The sequence below is a fragment of the Dreissena polymorpha genome, chromosome 1, assembly GCF_020536995.1.
Source record: "Dreissena polymorpha isolate Duluth1 chromosome 1, UMN_Dpol_1.0, whole genome shotgun sequence".
NCBI lineage: Eukaryota > Metazoa > Mollusca > Bivalvia > Myida > Dreissenidae > Dreissena > Dreissena polymorpha.
Genome location: NC_068355.1, coordinates 170,221,760 through 170,246,747, shown reverse-complemented (window position 1 = coordinate 170,246,747; position 24,988 = coordinate 170,221,760). Strand labels below are relative to the sequence as shown.

Below are 24,988 nucleotides of genomic sequence, written 5' to 3'. Positions count from 1 at the left end.
AACATTTCAAGTATCAAGATCGAGTGTTTTTATTCCGTGAACTTTGATCTGTATATACAAATTAACTTCATTGTATCATAATTCAGATTAAATAGCAATGACAGATAATAAATTTCAGTTTAATAACCATTTAACTACAATATGGACTGATCCAAACCAAAGCAATGCAATTTTGCGGCACGATATGATGAAACTAAATCAAGTATACACAGTGTTTGACTAGTAAGCTTGGTCGACATTACATCATGATTTTAATTAAATCTGAGATGATATTCATACCATCTGTCAGTGCTATTGTTATTAAAAAAGTATGTTTCCCTGAGTGGTCGTCTTGTAGTTTCAGGCATAAAGTACCATGTCATGGCTTTGCGTTGTGCAACAAGTTCGACAAAATAGCTGCAGCTGTATATGGTCTGTGCATGTCGACCAACAGCTTTGGCTTCGGGATAAAAAGTAAAAATCGGCTCAAGTGGTTCGATTATGTGTCACAACCGCGGCATGAGATCACCACGCACCTCGTACTTGGTAATATCTTTCCTGTAAAAATGAAATTAAATCGTTACGTTTTATAAAAAAAACTGTATAAAGTTAATCTAGTGCGAATGGCTGTTTTGATGGGAAAAGGTAGGGTCTTACAATCAAAGGATACTACTGTCGACCATCATTTCATCAGTTTGCTGAAATGAATCACTAAGAAATACACAATTTAAAGTATTTTTCGTGACAGTACCCCATACGTAGATACAGGACCTATCTGATACTTGATCAAGTTGTTAAAATGTATTTCGAAATGATAAAAAAGTGCCTATATCTTGTTATAAATTGATAAGTCACATTTTTATCTTATTTTTTCAATGAATGTTTATTAAGTTTCCCACCAAAATAAACACAAATCAGTGTATGTTTGTTTGAACGTGTGTGCTGGACGGTCGAACAATCACTTCTCCCTTTTTGAGATACCCAGAATTCGACCGTTTGCCTTGAAATTCCTTTAATTCCAAACACGGCCAAGCCACAACCAGCACAGTTCCCTCCTTTTCAGGTTCTGGATTGATAGGTTCTTCTGTAGAATACTGGACAAATCTCTCCTTGATAGCACCCTCATATTTTTCATCTTTTACATCAAAGTTGAGATGAAGAGGTGGATCCGACGACACCATTAACCAGCTGATGCTGATAACTTTTTCAATAAACGCGTTAAGACTAATTTTTAGTTTTGATGTTGATATTCTTCGTACGATCGTCGAGTCAAAAATTATTTTTCCGATCTCCTGCAAATGCAGAAGTGTTCAACTTTGTTAAACAACAAAGTTAATGAAGTTGAGTTGCGGATTTATTATGCGGTGCGTTTAAAAAAAGTAAGAATAATAAGAAAATGGTTACAGTTTAAAACAAGAACACGTAACATGTATACATGCAAATGAAAATATCGAGTTATCTTAACCAACAAACGTACAAACACAAACTATTACCTCGATAACCTGTGTCGTTTGACTTTCATTCTGACACATTTGCTTCCGTACCATTCTCACTGCCAACGCAATCTACAGAAACCCACATTTAACATATTATACAGTATATCAGATCACTTTAATAAAAAGTTATGAAATATTGTTGGAAATTTGTTTCGTGAAATAAATATTGATCGTTTGAACTTGTTACCTAAATGCAAAATAACCGAAAATAGGTTACCTCGTCAGGGACCATATCGTTTATACTGAAGGAACATTCCCTTAACTTTTTTGTATCAGCATCAACCTTTTTAGTACATTCTTTGTATATTGCCTGAATAAGAAAAAGTAAACATCAACATTAGTAATCATTGTATTAAATAGTTGTACAGAAATAATATAAGTAGTAGAACTGGTGGTGATGATGGTGTTGGTGTTAATAGTAGAAGTAGTAGTAGTAGAAGTAGTAGTTGAAGTAGTAGTAGTAGTAGTAGTAGTAGTAGTAGTAGTAGTAGTAGTAGTAGTAGAAGTAGTAGTAGTAGTGGTGGTAATAGTAGTAGTAGTAGTAGTAGTAGTAGTAGTAGTAGTAGTAGTTGAAGTAGTAGTAGTAGTAGTAGTAGTAGTAGTAGTAGTAGTAGAAGTAGTTGTAGTAGTTGTTGTTGTTGTTGAAGTAAAAGAAGCAGTTGCATTTGTTGTTGTTAATGCTGTTGTTTTGGATGTTGTAGTGTTGTTGTTGTGGTGGTAGAATAATCATTGTATGCCGTAAACGAAGTACACATAAATCGAAAAAAGTACCTGCATTAGTTCCGAAAGGTTGGTAATTCGATGAATTTCTGACTTGTTGTTGTCTTGTAAATCTTCACATAGATTAACCCACATCTCTTTCACAGTCACATCAAACATGTCCGCGACTTTAGTATTAGATGTCATGTCACTCGTTTTCTCCATAACGGAACTCTTCGCCATTGTTTCAGCAATTTGCTCATGCCAAGTGTCGTACCTATAATTTGTAAATTTCGTGAAGAAAAGAGACATAATAATCTTAAAAATGATACATATTTCGAAATTGTAAAAAATACACTAGAAATTCATTACCAAAATTGTCTTACTTTTGTTTCCAATATTTAGCGTCTTCTTTCCAATTTCGAGCTTCTTGCTTCCAGAACTTCAAACTCAGTTCTGCTTGATCCCGTTCGTCCTGGAGAAAACAAAATATGAAAAAGTTCACTGAAAAATCGTTCTTCCACCTAAACCTCTTGTTTTAACAAATCCGGCACACAAATTGAATTTCTAATAAATGGGACAATTAAATAGCGTTGATCTAATCCTCGCAAATAATTTACTCTTCTGATCAGTAATATAACATGTCACTTAAAAATTAAGTTCATTTTCTTCTAATATTACCGTTAATTTCAAGCAATCCGGACACTGCTCATCTTTCGGCTGTGAAACAGAGTCTGTCCTATCTATCTCTCTGAAACATGAGCCTCGCTCTAAGAAAACCTGGCAACATGCATGCGTAAAGTGTCATCCCGGATTAGCTTGTGAAGTCCGAACATGATAATCAGGGACGACATTTTCCGCTTATATTAAATTTTTCGTTTACATGAGGTCTCTTCTAAACAAATTACTCTAAGTTGACGAAAAAATAATTATTGTATTTCGTGTCCGAAAATTTAGATACGAACAATATTCAAATAGTACAAGTGTCCGCAAATCTACAGACATGTACGCTATGTTGGTTTGTCAATTATTATATTGAAATAAAACCAATTAATGCATGTGCAATAATTGTATTGTATTGTACTCTCCTTTCTCTGCATTAAATAACATACATACATTTCACTTTTTTTGCAATCTCTTTCCTGAAAAGGTATATAAAAACGTTATAAAAAACAATCTTGTTTAGGCGGAAATTGTTGATAAGCCTGTGCGGACTGCACAGAGTAATCTGGGAAAACAACGCACATGCATGAAGCCCAGTTTTCTTTAAACGAGGCTGAAATATTCACCAAAAGTGCTTGTAAAAATCTCTGTAAGAAGCTCATTATTCGCTGAGTGATTGTAACAACAGGGTCGAAAACTGTCCATAAAAAAATCACCACCGGAGAGCAGCATATGCGGACACGGCTATCGCTACATCGTCGTTATTCTGATATTAATTATGTTAAATTAGTAAATTAATAAACCAAAAACTAACCTGCGCTTCATTATTTATATTACTGGCTGTTTGGTAACATATGATTAATTGATGATATTAGTTTATCATAGTTATCGCATGTCTTATAAGGTTATAAGGTTTTAAAACTCTGCACTTTAAGAGCGCTCTTTAGATATACCCTGGTCGGACCCAGGACTCCTTGTACAGTCATAGTGAGTCGATGCTCTAGAGGGGCCGTTCATGGGAGCAGTTGAAGAAGAACATGAAAAGCATGTTAATCCTATCACTTAAACCCCGTAAATTTACCGATCGATGTCCATGCCTGCAGGAGTATCTTGATAATTTTCGCCGGTATGTTCATGTTCAGATGATGGAACTTTGTCTCTAGTGGTCGCCATATGATTCAATGCAGCTCTTTACTTGTGATAAACTACACCTGAATGGAAATACAACAATTGCACCAACCGTTTATTTGCAGGTTTAGGTGGGTTTAATGTTTCGTAACGTTATTCTTAATTTTTAACACACATTGTTTGAGTTGCCGCAGAGTAGTATAATTACGTTAAAGTGCATCAATTGACAAGGCCTTTTTCTGCCTATCTCACGAGTCCGATAGTCGGACCCATTCCCAATGCCAACTATGGATGTTTTTTCCCAATTATAAAAAAAATTCCCTATTTCCGACCGAAATAATCGAAGCCGAAAAAATGCGTTTCCCGGTAGGTACCGTGTTTTAAATAATCGGGCGCCGTGTTTTAGCGTGTCAATGGGAATTCCGCGTAGAACCTCATCGTATCGTGTGTTCCATAATGCAATTTTGCGATCTTGACACTTCAGAAAAAATGGCGACCGCTTGTGTCTATGCATTTCTTACGACACATTTACGGCCATTTTCGGTCAGAATTAGCTTTTAAATATTGAAGTGCTGGATTATTCAGAATTATCAGGTATGTATACAACAAGTGATAACCATGTGTATGCTATAGTCTGGTTGAGCCGTGGGTAATTTTCATAAAGTTGTTACATCACAAATATTTTATAAATATATGGCCATGAATCATAATGAAAATAATTATTAACCTTTCTTCTTTAAGATTTGTTGCTTTTTTCCAAATGTTTATCGTCTTTAAACATCAAAATAATCGACTGTGTTGATAGTGTCAAACTACCATCATGAAAATAAGCTTCCGGTTGATTCGTGGGTTCTGATTGGCTGCCAGAATTTCAAGATTTGCATTCTATAAATAGCCTTTAAACTGACCTTGCAGGACAGATTAATTTCTTGTGAAAAATGTCAACTGACGATGTAGCATGGTAAATACTCAATAAACGATGTTGTGTTAGTTTGAAACACTATATGACTAATACATAAATGAGGAAATATTTTATAAGGACCTATGAAGTTATGATGAATTACACTATTTACTTGTTTTGACGCATTTTTGATGGGAAATAAATGGTGACCGTGTCAAAACATTTTTCCGTAACGAACTGCATCATGTGCGAACGTTCTATCGCGAGATTTCACGCGATTTCTATACCCACGAATCAAACAGAACCCACGACTCAGTCAGTAACAACCATACGCATTAATTATTGTAAATTGGTTGAGAATTGATATCGATGGTCTGAGGTAAATAACTGTGCACTAGTTTCAATTTCAACGTTACTTTGGTTCGTAAGAATAAATTTGGGTAACAATTTACGGAAATCGGACCCAGTGTAAAAAATGTCGCATCATTCGAAGTACTATCGAAGTACAATACGATAAATTGACTCGAAAGGCACACAAACACTGAATGTTTTGTGGGGAAATACTACCTCCAGTCCGTCTACGGTTAACCCAGAATCTAGTTCTTCTTGAATTCTCTGAGCATTTATGGGTACATACGTACAGCTTTTCGCGGAGGGTCAATAGCTGGGAGTTAGATTATTGCAACTAACCCAGAATCTGACTCGCCCATTAACATTCCCAGTAGTCAAAGTCAGAATGCCAGTTTGTGTTCCCCAGAAGGGGTTTCTGAGCAAGCAAGTGATGAACATTTGCCACTTCCAGATTCAGAGCCACTACCCTTTGTAGCTTCTTAACATTTTAATACTGTATATCTATGATGTTCAGCTTTACTTTTGTGTTTCAAAAAATGGTTGCCTTCAGACATTTGGCAACTTAAATTTTGAATAGAAATATGTTAAATGCAGGTCATTTGACTGTGAATATCATGAAAAAACCTTAATAACATATCGAGCTATGTATTTTATGTGAACTTCAAGCATAACAAAGTGTGTGTTTTTTTTATCATACACATACTTACGTTAGCAGTGGACAATGACTGTTGCATTGTAAAAAACAGTGTAATACTTTATTAGCATTTTTGGGCAATTCATTTGTATGAAAACATTAGATTTAATATAAACAAATCAGTAAAATAATTTCCCAAATAATGCTTTTGACGACGAAAATTCTTCCCAATTTGGAAGATTTCGCGACTCAAAAATTCCCAATTTTGCTAGGTACTTTTCCCCAAAATAAACAGAAAAGGCCTGAATGATTATATAACGGAAATTCAAGATATTTATTTAGCTCAAAAAACTAATTATTATATTGCAAAGTATACAGAAAAATGTGCAAAGTACTGTATACAGCTGAACACAGACACAACTGAAGTTTACACACAATTACACATTCTCAAATTTATAAAGCTTATAATGACCTTTGCCATTTACATTTTAACACACATGTACGTCTTTTTCGGGGAGGTTGGGCCTGGTAAATTATAAAATTGTTATGGTTAAGGGCATCGCTTACAAAACTTAATATCAAATAAATTTCAAATCCCATACGCACGAATTTGCCAATCGGTCAAACAAATTGGAGATAAAAACTTAATTTCGATCAGCACCCCATTTTTAGAAAAGTATGGTAAGACATTTTTATACAGCACAAAGTTGTGTCAACACATTTAACATTTCAAAATTAAAGCATGCCCATCCCAACAAACTCTATTCCATTAAAAATAACATTCGCCATGATTCATATGGACATACTTGGATCGCTATCCGGCAGCATAACAAGTAAGAAAATATCATAATAAAGCAGCACTTTCGTTCTAGATTATTTCTTGTAAATGATCCGTAAAATATTTAACAATTCGATATTACAATAAGATAAACATACTCCATTAACGCAAGATTACCGAACGCGACTGTATTTGAGGTCAGTTCAGTACACCATTCTCTGTGTTTACGAGCATGCGAGTGTTAACCCAAACCGGCGTCCCAATTATGTATATATATTGAAACCTCAAACCAAGCAGAACGTAACAAGCGAGTCGGGAAAAACATTACAATTTACTTGTGCAAATTAGCGTTTGACTTGTTCTACCAATAATTTGAATAAATCTCACTCTTACGTACGTTTGCCGTCATTTTTCGAAAACGGAGAACCATAGTTTAGGTAAGCCACTTTCAATTTCTAAAAATAAAGTTTGGAATTCCATGCTTCATTTCCAAACGCGTCACTCACATGAACAGTTGTAAAAGATCATGTAAGTTGTTTTTCTTACGTTTAACATGTATGAAGTATAGTTAACAACTCGTTATTATTAAAATCGTTAATATGAACAAAATCGTTATAGATTTACCTTCGTTTGCCTGTGTTAACTGGACGTGATGTCCCAAATCCAATTCGAATCTTACATTAAATATTAGTGATGTTACACATAGTTGAAATTAAATTTGGTTCTTACATGTTTATAAATTGTTTGTTAAATTAAACTTGTTATTTTACAGTGCTAATCCATGTCAGTTCATCAAGTGAATAAGATCCTCAATTTATACGAATATACCGAGTAAGTAGATTTTTATTCAACTGGTTTTCTTTTCCAAAAATAGAATGGAAAACCCAGGTTTTGATTTACATGGACTATTGACTACAGCGTATGTGCGTAAAAAGCTTTAATATAAGGTATTATTTGCATATTTAACATTAATCTTTCGTAACAACTTTATATCAGGCACAGCTCTTCAATATATAAATTATATCAACTTAATTTAATTTTAGGAAGCAATACTTGTGTTCGTGGTATTTTGTTATATCCCTTATTCTCATAGTATCGGCCATCCTCATTGTATAGTGCCTTTAATGAAAACCCCTAAAGAAGTGTTGGACAGTAAATGTGTTTCCATTTAGAAGTTTTAAGTTATTTGCTGTTTATTAATGACTATTACGACGATCTTTGTAATGATTTCCGGTTTTCATTTGAAAGTAGGCCATGTTTAGTTCAGGCCGATATTATGATTACACATAAGAGTGTTAGTTTGTTTTGGTTCATTAGTATGTTTATCAAATGTTGCATAAGCCGCTTATTTGTTAAAAAAAATAAATGTAAGAAAAACATGAACACGAACTTTGTTTTTCCTATGTATTGAAAAAGAATATGCGCATAGTAACAAATCTTAGCAACCAATCAGAAGGGCCGATATTATGAGAAACGGTGTACATGATACTGATTACTACATGGAGCTTAGTCTCGCCAATATTTTTGCTAAACATTACCGATTTTAATGAAGGTTTTGTTGTTATGTCCAAAAATACGCATTCAACTAAAGTTTGACATATTAAACATGTGTGTTTTTAAATCGTTCACTTAAAATATTTAGATGTTTTCATTAAGAGCGCCGATACTACGGATACACATGCTACGTAGATTTTCTGTCATATCATGAAACAAACGACAGTAGTCATATATTTTGTTTATACGTGTTTTGCTACAGAAGGATGAAATTATTTTGCGCGTGATAATTTATTTGAATATTATGTTTGAAAATTCTACTCGATGAATGTTATAATAATAAATACGCCTTTAACGTAATAGTTCCTGTTCTCTTTAAATTGCTTACAGATCTTTCAATACACGTACGTGTTAGCAAGTATATATCGTATTTGATACTGATATTGAAAAACCAGAATGTATTGATGAAGAAACAAGATCATGAGCGAATTCAAAGTGCGAATTTAAATAGTTATAAAGACGCATTCGGAATTAAATCAACCTTTAATATGTATTTTACTATACAAAGCCAAAATGTCGTTATTGTATTTTATATTACAGATCTGTTAATGGAGTTCGAAATATTTATATGAACAATAAGAAAATACAATTATTTTGTGTGACAACGTGTTGTGATTGAGCAGCAGCTGCCATGGCAAGTTCTTCCCCGAATCCGAGTCCACCGCTGGCCCCTCGGACCCCCAAACCGTCCCCTTTCAGAGTTCAACCGGGGATCAGGGCCGCTCCGCCTGCCACGAGTAACCCTGCGATAGAGCTACTCGAAATAGTATGTATATGTGTATATGTACGTGTGGCTTGGCATTGTATCTTAAAGATAAGTATTAAGTATCTACACAAAACAAGTTTAGTTAATTTATGTCCTGTAAATGTGTCTCTCAATGTCAATACTCGTTCATTTGATGAAATGTAATGTAAATATCACAACAACATAATTTTAGGTTCAGTCTCTTCGAATGTATTAAAAGTCAACAAAGTGTCTCAAAATTGGTGAAGCCCTATTGTTGTGTCAAACGTTCCTCAACGCAGGCGCGTCAAACTTTACAATGCTTAAAATGTTATATCGTGGGATAAAGGGATACGTTTAACAACGAAAAAACTTGACCGGGCACTGTGGCCGCAAAGATAACGTTTTCTAGAAGGTATTTTCGTTACGTGTTAACCAGTTTGTTTCTTATGTTGCTATCAATCTAACCGCAATACGCTATGAGTACATATTAAATCAGTGAAAAGAAGGTATTCTAGAATTTCGTTTTCGTACATAGAATGCCAGATTGTTTTCGCGTATGTTTTTATCAGCATTGGTTTGAAAATACATGTGTATATGCGTTATGCGTATTCACTTATTCCCTTATATAATTATGTGTGCACTATGATATAACATGTTTAATGTTTATACCACATGCGTACTGTTGTTGTTTTTTCTGTTTCAATTACCACTTGGAGATTTATTTTCCTTCACAATATTAATTCAATTTCCTGCCTAGTTCAAATATATGTGTATATAAGTTCATTATGTTTATAATGTCAATGTTAACTGTGCTGATCACTAAAAAACTGTATGATGATGTACTATGTATACATTTTTCTCGTATGTTTTTTGTTAATACTTGTAAACTTGTATTATATGATCATCTCTTCATGTATTTGGAGGAAAAACATTTATATACATTAAAGTACCGTACCATGATAAACATAAATACATCTTTATCTTGTGGCCGTCAATAAAATGCGTCTTATGAATGGCATCAAATAATCTCGAAAATTAATAATACGCAACTAGATCACACTAGCATTATACCGATACTTCAAATTGTTCATTTAATAATATATACAAGTCTGACTTCTCAATACAAAATATTCCCATACTAACGTACCCATTGTGGATTAGCCTCAGGAAGTGCTAATAACACTGGACTCTGGACTGCAGACTTTCACTGCTGTTATGTTATTGCAATATGTATGCATGCAGACAGTGGAAACAGATATATATATATATATATATATATATATATATATATATATATATATATATATATATATATATATATATATATATATATATAATAACTGTTAATAATATAAACATAAGCTGCTATCACGAAAGTACGAGAGAATACAACATAATTTCTCTAAAAAATACAATACCGACATAATAATAATATATTTACACAGTTAAAAAACAACATACCTTTACCAAAACTGACTAAAAGCTAATACTTTTCACTGCCCATAAGAAGGTTAATTTATTTCCAGCAAATCGTCAGTATCATACATTCTTATAGACAATAGTAATTCTCATTACGTATGATAGTAGACATTGTAATAATCTTCCCGACTTCATAGTAAACCATGTTTTATGGTTACTCCATTCAATACCAATAAAAGCTTGTTTATTTCCAGTCTCCCGACCCGCGCCTGGTGATAGCGATCGACTTCGGGTCCTACGCGAGTGGGTATGCTTGGCAGTTTCGGACGGACTTTGAGCGAGATCGTCTGGACATCCACATCAACACGAAATGGTCAGAGGGTGGACTGTGTTGCTACAAAACACTTACTGCGCTGCTGTTGAAGGTACAAACATATTAAAAATTATTTCTACATTTGTATGTGCATTCATAAACTATTGTACAGAGAATCCTGTGCAAAGAAATATGTTATTTATTTTTAATCGGCTAAATTTTCAGGACGTTAAGTTGCATGGCGTATCAGGGCTTATAAGAACACAACAAGCTGCACCAATGCTATCGATAACCATACTTATCGAAGCTATTTTATCATTTCAAGACATATTGCATTGCATAATTATTTTTAAACCCTCCGATTAACGGGGTTGCGGGGATAATTTAGTTAAACACTGTGAGGTGTGGTTTCCTCGCATATGTAAATTATGTTTTCCGTAATCACAGACGTGGTGCAAACTCATGCACGAGTGTGTCTTTTTGTCTAAAATGTTTAGAAGCGGTAGGTGGTCTGCTGCCTACACATCAGACACTTTAAGATAATGAATGTGCATTCCTTATTTATTTTTAACCTGCTGAGATAAATAATCTACGCATTACTGTTTAAATCACAACGCATGAATATTTGTCAAACAGCCTGACAAGTCGGTGGCCGAGTTCGGTTTCCGAGCAGACAAGAGGTTCAGCACAATCAAGGAAGAAGAAGCCGACTGGGAAAACTGGTACTTCTTCCGAGGTTTCAAGATGATGCTTTATGCAAATGCCGTGAGTAGTTCATTCATGCCATAACCTAATTTCCTTTGTAACATACAAAGTACCAGCTACATGAATTAATATCCGATATATATTTTAAACACTTTTTGTGTACAAAGGGCTTTGAGAATTGAATGAATGGGAAAAGTTTGTTATCGAAAACTATTTTGGACTGTTACAGAATTCTTTAGATGCTAATACAACAGTGGAAGCCGCTAATGGAAAGCATCTGTCAGCTTCATTGGTCTTTGGAAAGTCCATGCAGTTTATGAAAGACCACGCAATAAAGAATCTTAAAGAAGCAGGAGTTCCATACATAGAAGATGATACCAAATGGGTGATCACAATCCCGGCTATATGGACTGACCGTGCAAAGGGTTTGATGCGAAAAGCGGCTACGGAAGTGGTACGAACTGTTGTCGTACATTAATTATACAGTGTATATTGTAACCACGTGTTCGGTATCGTATAGGTTTAAGAAATCTGTGTGCTATAGTTTGTTTACAGAAGCGTTAAGTTTATATTATTTGAGTGTCGGCATTTAATTTTCCCAATCTTAAATAATACATTAATGTGTACGAGGAATGTTAAATAAACTATATTCACTATCTGATAATGGAACAATTTCTGAACTTTTTATACCCCCACACACGAAGTTTAGGGGGTATATAGGAGTGAGCTTGTCTGACGGTCGGTCGGTCTGTCTGTCGGTCCGTATTCAGTGTCCGCTCTCTATTTCAAGTTGTTTTCATCCGATCTTCACCAAACTTGGTCAGAAGTTGTATCTAGATGATGTCTAGGTAAAGTTCGAATATGGGTCATGCCGGTTCAAAAACTAGGTCACGGGGTCACTTGGTGCGTTTTAAACATTGAGCATGTTGTCCGCTCTCTAATTCAAGTAGTTTTCATCCAATCTTCACCAAACTTGGTCAGAAGTTGTATCAAGATGATGTCTAGTTCAAGTTTTAATATGGGTCATGCCGGGTCAAAAACTAGGTCATGGGGTCACTTAGTGCGTTTTACACATTCAGCATGTTGTCCGCTTTCTGACTCCAGTAGTTTTCATCCAATCTTCTCCAAACTTGGTCAGAAGTTGTATCCACATGATGTCTAGGTCGAGTTTGAATATGGGTCATGCCGGGTCAAAAACTAGGTCACGGGGTCACTTAGTGCATTTTTAACATTCAGCATTTTGTCTGCTCTCTAATTCAAGTAGTTTTCATCCAATCTTCACCAAACTTGATCAGAAGTTGTATCAAGATGATGTCTAGTTTGTTTTACTTCCATGAAATTTAAAACGTAAAAGTTTACGCTTACACCTACACGTTTATTCGTTAATAATGTTAAACAAAAACATGAATGAGTTTTGGACTCTACAGCAGGAAAGTATTTGCTATTTTATCTGTTTTGAAAAAAATATAACTAAGATGGTAAGTGCTCGCTTTGAAGGCAGGAATTCCAGCAGATAACCTGACGATTGCTCTAGAACCGGAATGTGCGGCCATCTACTGCAGTCAGCTCACACGTCAACAACTTGAAATTGACGGTGATGGAGGCAAACTGCGTTACATCGCGGCTCCGGACTCTGTGCTCATGTTGGTGGACATGGGAGGTTAGAAATTGTTGAAATAATGAATAAACATGATGCAACGCAGCATTCAGTTATATGTGCAGATAAGCTAGTAGAAAATTGTGTTCGGCTGCATTTCAAAATGATTCTCTGACAAAACTAAGCGTGAGGTACAAACATATTTTCTTGATATATCAGTCGCCCTTATGTTAAAAACATGCCATTTAAAGCCACATATGTTCTACAGTAAAGTGCAATTATTTCCTAAGCATGACGTGAAAAAACAAATTTAAAAGAAAAATAATAACCTGCTGTCAATTTTCCAATATTTTATAGATAGCTTGAATTGTAACCAGGCGAAAGGTTAATACTTTTAGATACAAATATCATATCACCATTAAATAATATATTTTAAGATTTCCTGCAATGGAAACAACTAACAATAAATATTATGGGTTATTATAAACCTCATTTGATATGGAGTATTTTTGAGTCACTGTGTCGGTTGGTTTCTAGGATGTTCGACTGATTTTGATGCTCAAGGTGTGTGGAGGGTGCTACTTCCACATTTCTCAAGCGATTAAATTGAAACTTCAAATACGTCATCACCATGACGTGTAGATGAGCATGACACTTCCAAATGATCTCGGCACTTTTTAGTTATTTGCCTTTACAGAAAGCTGAAATAACGTTCGGGGTATTAGTAATGTTTGTGACAAAGCAATATATTTTATAGTTTCTTAAGACGTCATTATTAATTATTAATTTCCCCAATCCATTACAGTTTAGCCCTTAAAATTTTAAAAAATAACCAAAACAAACCATGTTTTATTTTTAATCTAGGAGGTACAGTTGATGTCACAACAGTTCGCGTTGGCGAAAGAGGGCAAATGGAGCACGTGCAGATGTCAGGTGGCGGACCATGGGGCGGTATGAGGATCGATGACAAGTTCTTCGCGATGCTTAGAGACCTGATTGGCCAAGATGTCTTGGATAGATTTGTGACGGAGAATGAAATGGATTACTTCGATCTAAGAATGGACTTTGAAACACAAAAACGAGAGGTATGGATTTAAATATTCCAATTCATTGATGTTGATTTGTATTAATAATGGTATAAAATATGGTATTACACAACTGTGCTGCAAAAACGATAATATTATTTGAACTGTCATATTTCAGTCAAATAAAAATAAAAACAAAACCAGTATCAAGGTATTTAAATGTTTATTTAAATTGATATGTATGCAGAGTTATTTATTTTATTAAGATTAAACAATAGATAATATGTCTTTACATGTTTAAACTATTTATCTATGTAATAATTCACAGGTCAAACACCCCAGTGACTCGGATTCCAGCCCACGATTTCGACTCAGAATTCCTGATTCACTAAAAACTTTGTGGGAAAAGAAAACAAACAAACCCATATCAGAAATAATGAAACAAGATCATATTAGGGAAAAAGATATAAAATTTGCAAGTTCGCGCCTATCATTTCCAATAAAAATTATCCAGGAAATGTTTGATGAAGGTGTACAAGAAATTTTGAATTGTACAAATAAAATTCTTGTGTCCAAGGAAGTTAAAGGATTGCCTATTACAGCGCTGATAGCTGTTGGAGGTTTTGCGATGTCAAGCTATGTGATAAAGGCATTGAGGCAGGAGCTTGGTGAAAAGAACATCCCGGTTGTTCGCCCGCAAATCACGGAGTTGGCCGTCTTGCTCGGTGCAGTACTTTTCGGACATAAGGAGGACATCATAACTTCCCGAATAATGCCGTACACGTATGGCGTGTCGTGTACCATGGAATTTAATGCGGAAAGACACAGCGTTGAACACAGATTTGAAGACGGCGGAAGGCTTTGGGCAAACAATTCGTTTCGGAAACACGTTACTCGCGGCCAGGCTGTTAAACTTGGAGAATGGATCGTTGACAAGGATTACTTCCCTGAAGGTGAGCACCAAACGTCGGCGACTATCTACGTCTTTACCTCCGACAAAACGGATCCGAATCACATTACTGACGAAGGTTGTCAGTTCGTGGGTCAGTTCGACGTGGAGTTTCCGCAAACTGTGGCTAAACCAATGGCAAGAAAGGCAGTTACAGTAGCCATGCGATTCGGAGGCACGGAGTTAGAGGTTAGAGCTACAAGTAGTGACGGGAAAACATACAAGAAAAAATTAAAATTTTAAACTATACAAAATGAATGTTGTAACAGATTTTTTTAATTGATGCTTAAAAGCACAGAGGTGTGTCGAAAAAATAAGCACATGCACATCCTATATCATATGCTATGTACTTTGAATGTAAATAAGACTTATTTCGGAGAGCACCATTTTGTTTTCCGATTTGTTTTACTTATTTTAAATAAATGTTTGTATATAGGTTGTACACTATTCTTTTTTTTCTTTATGTTTAAGTTTGAAACTGTTCTCGCTTTATTATTTTTTTAGTGTTTGGCTATAGGCCTACTGTAGTGTTCATGGGGAAACGTAGTATTATTGTAAAAAGCAATCTTGAAATACTCGTGCTGCTTTATATTTCAAATATTATGTTGTTTTATGTTCGTAATTTATCTTATTATTCCTACCAGGTCTTCATACACAAATAATCTAGAAACGTTCAGAGGAAGGGATCTTTACTTTTTTCCTCACTCTTTAACTTAAACCAAGCTACATTCTAAATGGTTGTATTTTTTATAATTAAATAATCGCGCGAAAACTTTCAGATTTAACAAATCTTATTTGTTAAGTTCTACGAGTGTGAGACGCTGCTGATGGTTTTTTTAATGTGTATAGTTAAGTTAATAAACTTAAGCCAATATGACTAATACATTTGTATTTATAAGCTAAATTAAGAAGATGCATGCTTGCGTTTTGTGTTTGTTTTTAGAAAACCCTGTATCTAAAGCTCGAGCGCATGGTTTGTCCTTCTGCTATGTTTGAAGTAATTGTTTCGCGAAATTTTTTTGTAATCATGTTTACTATATGCATAATTCACATTTTATGTTATTGCTATAACTCATATGTGTATGGGTCAGTAAAATAATGTTGTAGAATTATAATTTGTTGTGTGATAAGCTTTTCTGTGATCGCAAATGCTATAGTGTAAATCATTGTGTAATATACTAGCATATGTTATGCCATGTGCTCTACTATATTAAATGTGGTGTAAGTATTTAACAGTGATTGAAATCAATTAATTCACATGCAATAGTACATACATTTTTATGTATCATTGGCATTCCCATTTTGATATTTTGTCTTAAATTCACAACAGCCATGTATAAAGTGTCCTCTTCTAAATAGAGAATGAACGTCTCTCTGGGAAATCAGGGCTTAATACATGTACATTAAAAGTCGTCCCAGATGCCCGTGAAGACCGCACATACTTATCAAGGAAAGAACTCGCCGCTTGTATGGTATTTTTCGTTTGAAGGAAAAAAATTTTTTTGCGAAAAAAAACAGTTTAGGCGGTAAGAGTCGTCCTTGACAAGCCTGTGCGGACTTAACAGGCTAATCTGCGACAACAAAACGCACATTAATTAAGCCCGATTTTCCCTGAACGAGGCTCATATACATGATTTGCTATGAATCAAAATAATTTGTTAATAATTTACTTTACATGACACCATGCACATTACACGTGGCCATACAAGCATAGAGAATCTACAATCATTTTATAATGTTATCATATTGATGAACAATAATACGAATTGTGAACATTTCCTTCCTTTGATTTTATGCATGGCTAGCGTAAATCCGTAAAACTCATTATTATTGATGTTTTGTTCTGCTGTTTCTAAATCTGTTCTGCATAATTATTTTGCCCTAAGCAATGTAAATGTCACTAAAACATGTACTAATAACGATAATCATATTATTCTACAAAAGTATATGTTTTATACTGTGATTTTGGTGATGTTACTGATCGTGATAATTATAGAATCATCTTTTGTTTAAAAAAGGTGTTGAGTTATATTTTGTGTTCATGTGTTTTTTAAAAAACAACATGTAAGTTATTAGCCAATTAATCGCCTAATTCCCATTAAGCCCAGTTTTCCCAGAACGACGCTCACTTTATGCATCACCAATGGAATTTGGAAGTTGCTACTGTCAAGGAAATGATCATTCCTAAATGATATGGCTAACCTTACGATAAATGGATTTTATTAGTGTAAAAATGTAAGATTAATTGAACCTAATTCAAATCAATATAAAAGCAACCAATCGTTATATTAACTTGCAAAAATTGACGCACTAACAGTGCAACACAGTTAAAATGCACCAAGAATAACAAAGAATATTATTCTTTTGTGATACCCTATTGGTAAATTCAAAAAAAAGGAAATAAATTTTAACTATGTAATGTAATACAACAAATACTGCAAAATATTCCAAGTATTTAATGATTACACAATCCTTGATCAAAATTTGAACTTCGAAAATTTAATTAAGTAGAAAACAAAGTGTATTGAAAACACACGAGTTGTTCTATTTTAGTAGCAGTTACCTTGCCCTTGCCCGGATAGGCCTCTTAGTCAATCCAAAGCTGGGTCTACATTTAATATTATCTCCTAATAAAATTTTAACAGAATACCCCCAAACTTTAAGCAAAACTTGTTGTACATTTAAATAGCAATGAACTTGACCTTGTTTTTATTGGTTTATAATGCAATCTTAAGCTAGGCCTCAATGCAAGTTTTCCTTAGCTTGTTCATAAAAATCCAAAGTTATTGACCCGAAATCCCTATTTGATGCGTCCGTCGTTTAGAGTATGGTTGCAGATGCTACAGATGACAAATTTTCATTCAAAGTCAATACCCTATCATGCTGTTAAATCAAACAACTTTATGTAACCATGTGTTCCGGATAAAAACGTGAAAACAAATTAAACTACAGGAATTGATTGACATATACCTCGGTGTAAGGATACTATTGGTCTCATGTCCCTTTAGTCAGTGGGTTTAAACCATTTATGCCTAGTGGACTATCCCATCCTTCTAAATTGGATCAATTTATTTCCTAAATAAGGGATGTCTAGTATACTTACTTCTATATTTATTTATTTTTACAGAAATTACATTAAGCAAACAGCGCAAACCCTGATGAGACGCCGCTTCATGCGGCGTCTCATCTGGGTCTACGCTATTAGCCAATTCCTTTTTTCTAATCGCTAGGCATAAATGGGTTAATTGAAACCTTTTTCGCGCATCCCTCTTCATTTAAACTTCTAAGTTTCTAAGTATTGATGGTAAATGGGTGTATGGCGTGTGTTACAATCGTCCAACGCGCGATAATACTTCCAATGCTCTGTACACGTGTAACCAGTCACTTTGTAAAATATTTTTCATCTTTACGATTGAGTGAATAACAACACGCCACATATCTTGTTCACTGAAATATTAACAAGGACTCAAACGCTGTAAACATTATCATTATGAGAGCATGCTTAAGAACTGAATACAAATAAATTACTGAACTTGCTCTTATAATTATTATTAACTATGGTTTATTACTTTAAACAGGCGTTTGGTTTATTATGTACGCATTCATTAAATGAATTTATCAATTTGAATGAGGCACATATGTTCATAAAAACACCCACATCGAACACTAGTCAGCGTAAATATAATGAAACGACTTAACGGAATTGTATATTTCAAAATATTATACGAACAATTAATTGCATTAAAAACAGCGAATGTGGGAATACGATCGATTTCAATTAGAAAAGCCTTCAATTCAACAATTACTCGAGATCTGTAGTTATATGTTTATTTCTCGACTATTGTTAAAGGGACGTGTTCAAAATTGAAAATGTTTAAAAAAAAGTTGTCACAGTTTCATAATAGGATGTATGATTTTTTTAACCGAGCAAATTAACTTACTAAAAACTGTAAATACATGAATATTTTGTATTTATAATCAGCCATCAACATTGCAAAACTTATAAACCGTGTGTAACGCTTTTCAAATCTAATTTAACAAGAACGTGCATTACCTGACGGCGTTTTAATTAACATCTAAATTGAAAAGCGTGTGAGACCTAGAGTGCGTTTCACTAAGCTGCGTACGCAAATAATTTCCGTAAATATTTGCGTACGCAAATCTTCTTCTCAAAAACGCATTTCACTAAACAGCGTAAATTAACGTAGTGCGTAAATTCTGTCGTAAATTTACGCCAGATATGTACTTCGCGTAAATCAGAAAAATTGGCATAACGCCGATCTGTCATGGCTGCCGTTGCTGAAGCGTTAGCAGTACGCGAGATTCGTCCTCGAATATTCCGAGCACGAATCGACCCCCTTAAGTTATATAATGCCTCAGTCAAAAATAATCCGGCGTTTTTTTCCGCTCATCGGGCTGGCGCCGACCGATGATCGCACGCACATCGGGTCATTTTGTAGCATCGGGCGGCGTCCGGATTAAATTTTTATATCACAGTTTGTTTTACCCGACATCGGGCCCGGGAAGAAATCGAGCTGAGATCGAAAAAAGATCGGACGAGCAACGAACGGTTATCGCCCGGCGTGCGCCCGACATCGGATTAATTGTACGTGTATTATAACCAGCATCGTCCGGCGTCCGTCGGGCATCGTGCGGAGGCCCTCCGGCAATCAGACGGTCGCCGGCCGATGTATATGCCTCTGTAAAATACCTTTACTTTTGCCGATACACGTTCAATGAATCCGATGTCGTGCGATCGCCGGGCAATACCCGTGCGTTGATCGTCCGATCTTGTTTCGATCTCAACTTGATTCCTTCCCGGGCCCAACGTCAGGTAAAATTTTAAGTGAGACTTAAAATTAATCCGGACGCCGCCCGATGCTACAAATTGGCCCGGTTTCCGTGCGATCATCGGTCGGTCGCATGCACAATAAGCGGAAAACGTGTCCAGTCTTCCCGATGCCTGGAGATCGGACACATCGTCGGCCGGCGACCAGATTATTTTTGACTGAGGCATTAGATAACTTAAGGGCTTCGTGCTCGGAATAATCGAGGACGAATCTCGCGTACTGCTAACGCTTCAGTAACGGATCGGACTGACAGATCGGCGTTACGCCAATTTTTCTGATTTTCGCAAAGAACATATCTGGCGTAATTTACGACAGAATTTACGCACTGCGTTAATTTACGCTGTTTAGTGAAATGCGTTTTTGAGAAGAAGATTTGCATACGCAAGTATTTACGGAAATTATTTGCGTACGCAGCTTAGTGAAACGCACCCCGAGTGTTTACGAAATCATGTTTATATAGGTCGTGGGTTCGAACCCAAAGGCGGGCTGTTTTTTTACTTTTTTTTGTTTTATTTAAATAATGTATAACTGTTTAAATATTTCAGTTTTGTTTATGTGAACAAGTCTCTTTCCCTTGCTGAAGGACTATACATAGATACGATTTAACAAGTGTGTGCTTATCCATGCATTTATGGGCGTTAAATATCAGTTTAATGGACCTGTCTACCCATTTCGTTCCCATACATGAGCACGATATGTTTTGTAATCAGATGCTTAAACTAGTTCAGTTACGAATCACCAACTCCGCGATTATATCATTCCATTCTTAAATCGATTTCAACAAAAATGCTACGTTTACAGGATATTGTTAAAGTGATAATTATGTTTTTTTCTTTTTGGAGTTATGGATTAGTTACAGCATTTAAATGTGGACCAAATATGATGTGTTATTGTACGAATAGCACAAGCGATGGATTTATAATGGACTGTGAAGGTAAATCAAATTTATCATTAGCAAGCATATGTTCGACGATTTCAAGTGAACGGAAAAAGATTGATGTGTTAAAGGCAGGAAGAAACAATTTTGGAAACTTGGCATCCGTTAATTTTGAAGGTTGTGAAAATTTGCATGAACTTGATTTACATTATAATCAAATCACAGAGATTGAAAATTATGCTTTTATAAATTTTACCAATTTAACAATTCTTGACTTATCTCAGAATTTGTTTCCGGTGTACAGTAGCACATGGGATACATCATTCCTTCCAGCTTGTTTAAAAACTTTAAAATTACACGGATGTAAAACCATTAAAAACGCAACATCCTGTCCGCGTTTCCATCATTTACATTCCCTTCGTTTTCTGACATTAGACGGGCTTCCAAATATGGTTTACCAATTCCCGAATGTGGAACAACTAATACTGTCCGGATTAAATATAGAAAGGAATTGTGACCTAACTGCAGTGGAAAACTCCACGTTTGCGGAAATAAGATCTCTGCAAATCCTCAATATATCAGGCTGTGGTATTACCAGAATAACTGCTGGGGCGTTCGAACATCTTCAAAATCTTCGTGTATTGGATCTTTCTTACAACCGACAACTGGGATTCAAGTCTTTAGCAAATGTTACATACGGATTACAGTTTACAAGGATTAGTCATCTGAACATTTCTTATTTGCACAACACATTTGGATTAGGTATTAAAATAAGCCTGTCAGACCTGTGTTATCTTTGGAACACATCCGTGAAAGAATTGGATATTTCCGGCAATAGAATAGAATTCATCGAAACAAATGCTTTAATTTTGACACCGCAATCGCTAGAGATTATTAAAGTGACTGAAAACAAGTTCACCTTTGGTCCTTATTTACTTCAGCTTGGTTGCATAAATAATCTTACAACGATTCTAAGTCAACATTTGAACTATAAAACTAATCCGATAAGGTATGTTATTGAAAATACATCTGTAGACTATGAATACTATGAGAGTTCATGCCCATATTGTAATCGAACATTTTTAAAAGAACTCGCGCGGAATGCTTATTCTTGTAACTATATTGATAAGGACTTTAATACTCAAATTCATTTTGATGTTACACTACCTTTAAATTTGGTTAAGATTAACTTATATGAATGTAATTTTATTTACAATCTCGATGATGACTCTACATACTATACTTCAACATATACTAATAACATTCGTTATCTGGATGTATCGGGAAACGTCTTTGAAAATATTCATGGAGAATTGTTTTCTCCAAATCTTCAAACGTTAAATTTGTCCCGTTGCTACATAACCCGGATCGGCCCTTCCTCTTTAATGTTCGGTAATCTTACAACATTGAGGCTTTCTCAAAACGACATTGGAGATCAGCTTTCCAATAAAACATCCTCAAACATTTTTAGTATGTTACAGTCTCTCAAATTCTTAGACCTGTCATCAAATGGAATAACAACATTGTTTGCATCAACCTTTGATTCCCTTATACACTTGGAACAATTAGATCTTAGACACAACAACATTGAAAGTTTTGACATCAGTTTAAACACATTGTCAACTATATTTTATTTAAATATTGCATTTAACACTATTCCAACACTGAGTAGACAAATACAAATTCAACTTGAAAACAAAGAGCACTTTTTAATCGACTTAAGAAACAACCCATTGGTCTACGGTTGTCATAATCAAGCATTTATTCAGTGGTTGATACGATTCAGAGAAAACATGGCAGATTTCCAATACTATCAGTTCTTTAATGACAAGACAGAACAGATGTCTACAACAGATGTCCTCGACGATATAAGCCATCTAAAATACAGGTGTTATTCATATACTTTTATCATTATAACATGTGTAATTGTGCTGGCGCTTTTTATTTTCATCGTCATCGGTGGATTGGTTTACAAAAACCGTTGGAAATTTAGGTATTTTATGTACAGGACTAGGAACACGTTTTTTGGACACCGCAACACGGCATACTACACTGCTATAAAAAACTATCAATTCGATGCTTTCATATCGTATGCAGAGGACAATACACGTTTCATACTTGATGACGTGATTCCTCGTCTGGAGACGGAGAATGTGTCACTTTGTCTTCATCAAAGAGACTTCCTCCCTGGCAACGCAATCTCCGACAACATAATTCTCGCCATTCAGAGCAGCAGAAAGACGGTCGTCATATTGTCAAATGCCTTTCTGAAGAGCAAGTGGTGCTTGTACGAATTCAACATGGCGCGAATGGATAGCATATATTCTAGAGGGGAGGACATATCGCTTGTTCTTGTGATGCTAGAAACTGTTCCCGATAGCGCTATGCCATTGGAAATGTTAAGATGGATTCAAGACAATAATTACATTGAATACACGACTGATCACGAGGGGAACGCTCTTTTCTGGGATAAATTGAAAAGTGTGATAACTCAGTAGATATGATTAATTTTTGTTTGAAGCTGGAGCAGTTTTCGTGATCTTTATCATTTGATTTAAGCAATATAACACTTGAACTATGACACACACCACTGTAATTGCGGCCATAACTTTTGAATTGTTGATAGAGACGGCGGTCTAGAAAGTAAGTGGGTGTTGTATAGATACTGCTTTCTACACGTAGTTTTTGCTGTTAAGAAACTGCTGGGTTTACTGTTAAAGGCTTGGTTTATAGATACTTTTGTGTAGACTGTAAATACTTGATGTATACGAACTGCAATATATACCGTTAGTGCTTGCTGTCTTTGTGGTTATGCTTGGTGTTAGACTGTTTGTAAGTGCATGATATAATTGGCTCTCGTCTTGACTGTTCGTGATTACAGATTTGACTTTTAGACCATGCTATAGGACTTTCGCTACTTGCTATTTGGCCTGTTGGTACTGTGTATTTAGGAATCACACTATCGTGTATCTACTCTATACAGCCTGACAAATAATTAAGCGACCTGCTTAAAACTGATTCAGCATTCGTATACTTAATTGTTTACATGTGTACGCCTTTGAACAATTTTATAATGACACTCTTATTAATGTTATATTTTGACTTAATAGACTATCAAATAGCCATGTAGTATATTTACTTTGTGGTGAGACAGACAGTTTTCTTTTTGTATACAATCATTATCCTTACTTTTATGCCTACCTATTGATTTATCTCAATTTCGGGTGTTATTTTGATTTACGATCCCGGATGCAAAATGTGCACACGCCGATTTGACAGCCATTCTCACATAAATATAATGCAAAAGCATTCTTCCACCATGCATACAATCAAAAGGCAGGGTCTTTTCTGTTAAGCTTAACACGCTTAAAGACAGAACAATTATATATATTTTATATAACCTTAAGTAACGGGTAGCCGATTACTAGCAGACTCGTGCATTCATTAAACTCTACCGGCCTTTACTTTTGAGTAAAGGGAAGCCGAGTGACCATAGATTCGTGCATCCATTTAACTATAAGGTATATTCGAAACAGAATTTTAATGCGCACATATCATTAGATTTTAACTGTGCTATACGCGACAAAAACACATTAAATTCTTATCCTAAATTACATAAGATCTTCGATATATGTATATACAAATTTACAACCATCTCATATCAATACGCAAAATACATTCCATACATTTCTACATTACTGTTTTATTATTATTGTCTGTCTCGCACATTCGACCACTTTCCTATTTTTGTTTACATTCATAATTTATTATGCCCCCCTTCGAAGAAGAGGGGGTATATTGCTTTGCTCATGTCGGTCGGTCTGTCGGTCTGTCGGTCGGTCGGTCCGTCCACCCGGTGGTTTCCGGAAGATAACTCAAGAACGCTTGGGCCTAGGATCATGAAACTTCATAGGTACATTGATTATGACTCGCAGATGACCCCTATTGATTTTGAGGTCACTAGGTCAAAGGTCAAGGTCACGGTGACCCGAAATAGTAAAATGGTTTTTGGATGATAACTTAAGAACGCATACGCGGCCAACACGGCGAACTCTGAACAATATAACTGAAGCAACTGGTCTGTAATCCTAAATCTATAATTATCAGTCCGATGAAACATCATCATTTGAGTAAAATAAAGTAAAACTATTATCAGAATATGAGATTTTTTTGTACATTTTGTATATTAAATATTGTGTTAATGTTTAATTTTGTTGATTCATATAAATATAAACAGGACAGGAGAGGTAATACACTATTATATCTTTCTTATATACAGGGGAAACAAATGCAATAAGTTTAAATTTCATGTTAAATAAATAGAGGATATTTGTTTATGTCAG

At 35.1% G+C, this 24,988-nt stretch overlaps 3 protein-coding genes across 14 annotated transcripts; 2 read left to right on the top strand and 1 right to left on the bottom strand.

The window, feature by feature from the left end:
* Positions 1-13: 13 nt before the first annotated feature.
* On the bottom strand, positions 14-7,401 carry LOC127860437 (uncharacterized). 6 transcript variants are annotated; one of them, XM_052398526.1, is made up of 9 exons: positions 7,254-7,401; positions 3,919-4,048; positions 2,856-2,925; positions 2,561-2,649; positions 2,247-2,451; positions 1,693-1,785; positions 1,473-1,544; positions 879-1,271; positions 14-537 (listed from the first exon to the last, which is right to left on the bottom strand). In XM_052398526.1, the coding sequence occupies exons 2-8, from the start codon at positions 4,008-4,010 to the stop codon at positions 894-896; spliced, it is 999 nt and encodes a 332-aa protein (XP_052254486.1). In that variant the 5' UTR covers positions 4,011-4,048; positions 7,254-7,401; the 3' UTR covers positions 14-537; positions 879-893. The 6 variants fall into 6 exon arrangements, with proteins under 6 accessions (XP_052254486.1, XP_052254482.1, XP_052254512.1 ...); XM_052398522.1 differs by having other exon boundaries at positions 14-1,271; XM_052398552.1 differs by lacking the exon at positions 879-1,271.
* LOC127860396 (heat shock 70 kDa protein 12B-like) lies at positions 6,666-16,151 on the top strand. 7 transcript variants are annotated; one of them, XM_052398457.1, is made up of 9 exons: positions 6,666-6,684; positions 7,402-7,460; positions 8,724-8,949; positions 10,584-10,754; positions 11,279-11,407; positions 11,577-11,801; positions 12,845-13,007; positions 13,809-14,029; positions 14,298-16,151. In XM_052398457.1, the coding sequence occupies exons 3-9, from the start codon at positions 8,815-8,817 to the stop codon at positions 15,159-15,161; spliced, it is 1,908 nt and encodes a 635-aa protein (XP_052254417.1). In that variant the 5' UTR covers positions 6,666-6,684; positions 7,402-7,460; positions 8,724-8,814; the 3' UTR covers positions 15,162-16,151. The 7 variants fall into 7 exon arrangements, with proteins under 7 accessions (XP_052254417.1, XP_052254410.1, XP_052254434.1 ...); XM_052398450.1 differs by lacking the exon at positions 6,666-6,684 and adding an exon at positions 7,063-7,157; XM_052398474.1 differs by lacking the exon at positions 6,666-6,684 and adding an exon at positions 7,097-7,157 and having other exon boundaries at positions 8,807-8,949.
* Positions 16,152-20,689: 4,538 nt separating this feature from the next.
* LOC127864455 (uncharacterized) lies at positions 20,690-23,532 on the top strand. Its single transcript, XM_052404076.1, has 4 exons — positions 20,690-20,702; positions 20,823-20,948; positions 21,408-21,544; positions 23,527-23,532. Exons 1-4 carry the CDS (start codon positions 20,690-20,692, stop codon positions 23,530-23,532), a joined length of 282 nt encoding a protein of 93 aa, XP_052260036.1.
* The last annotated feature ends 1,456 nt before the right edge of the window (positions 23,533-24,988 follow it).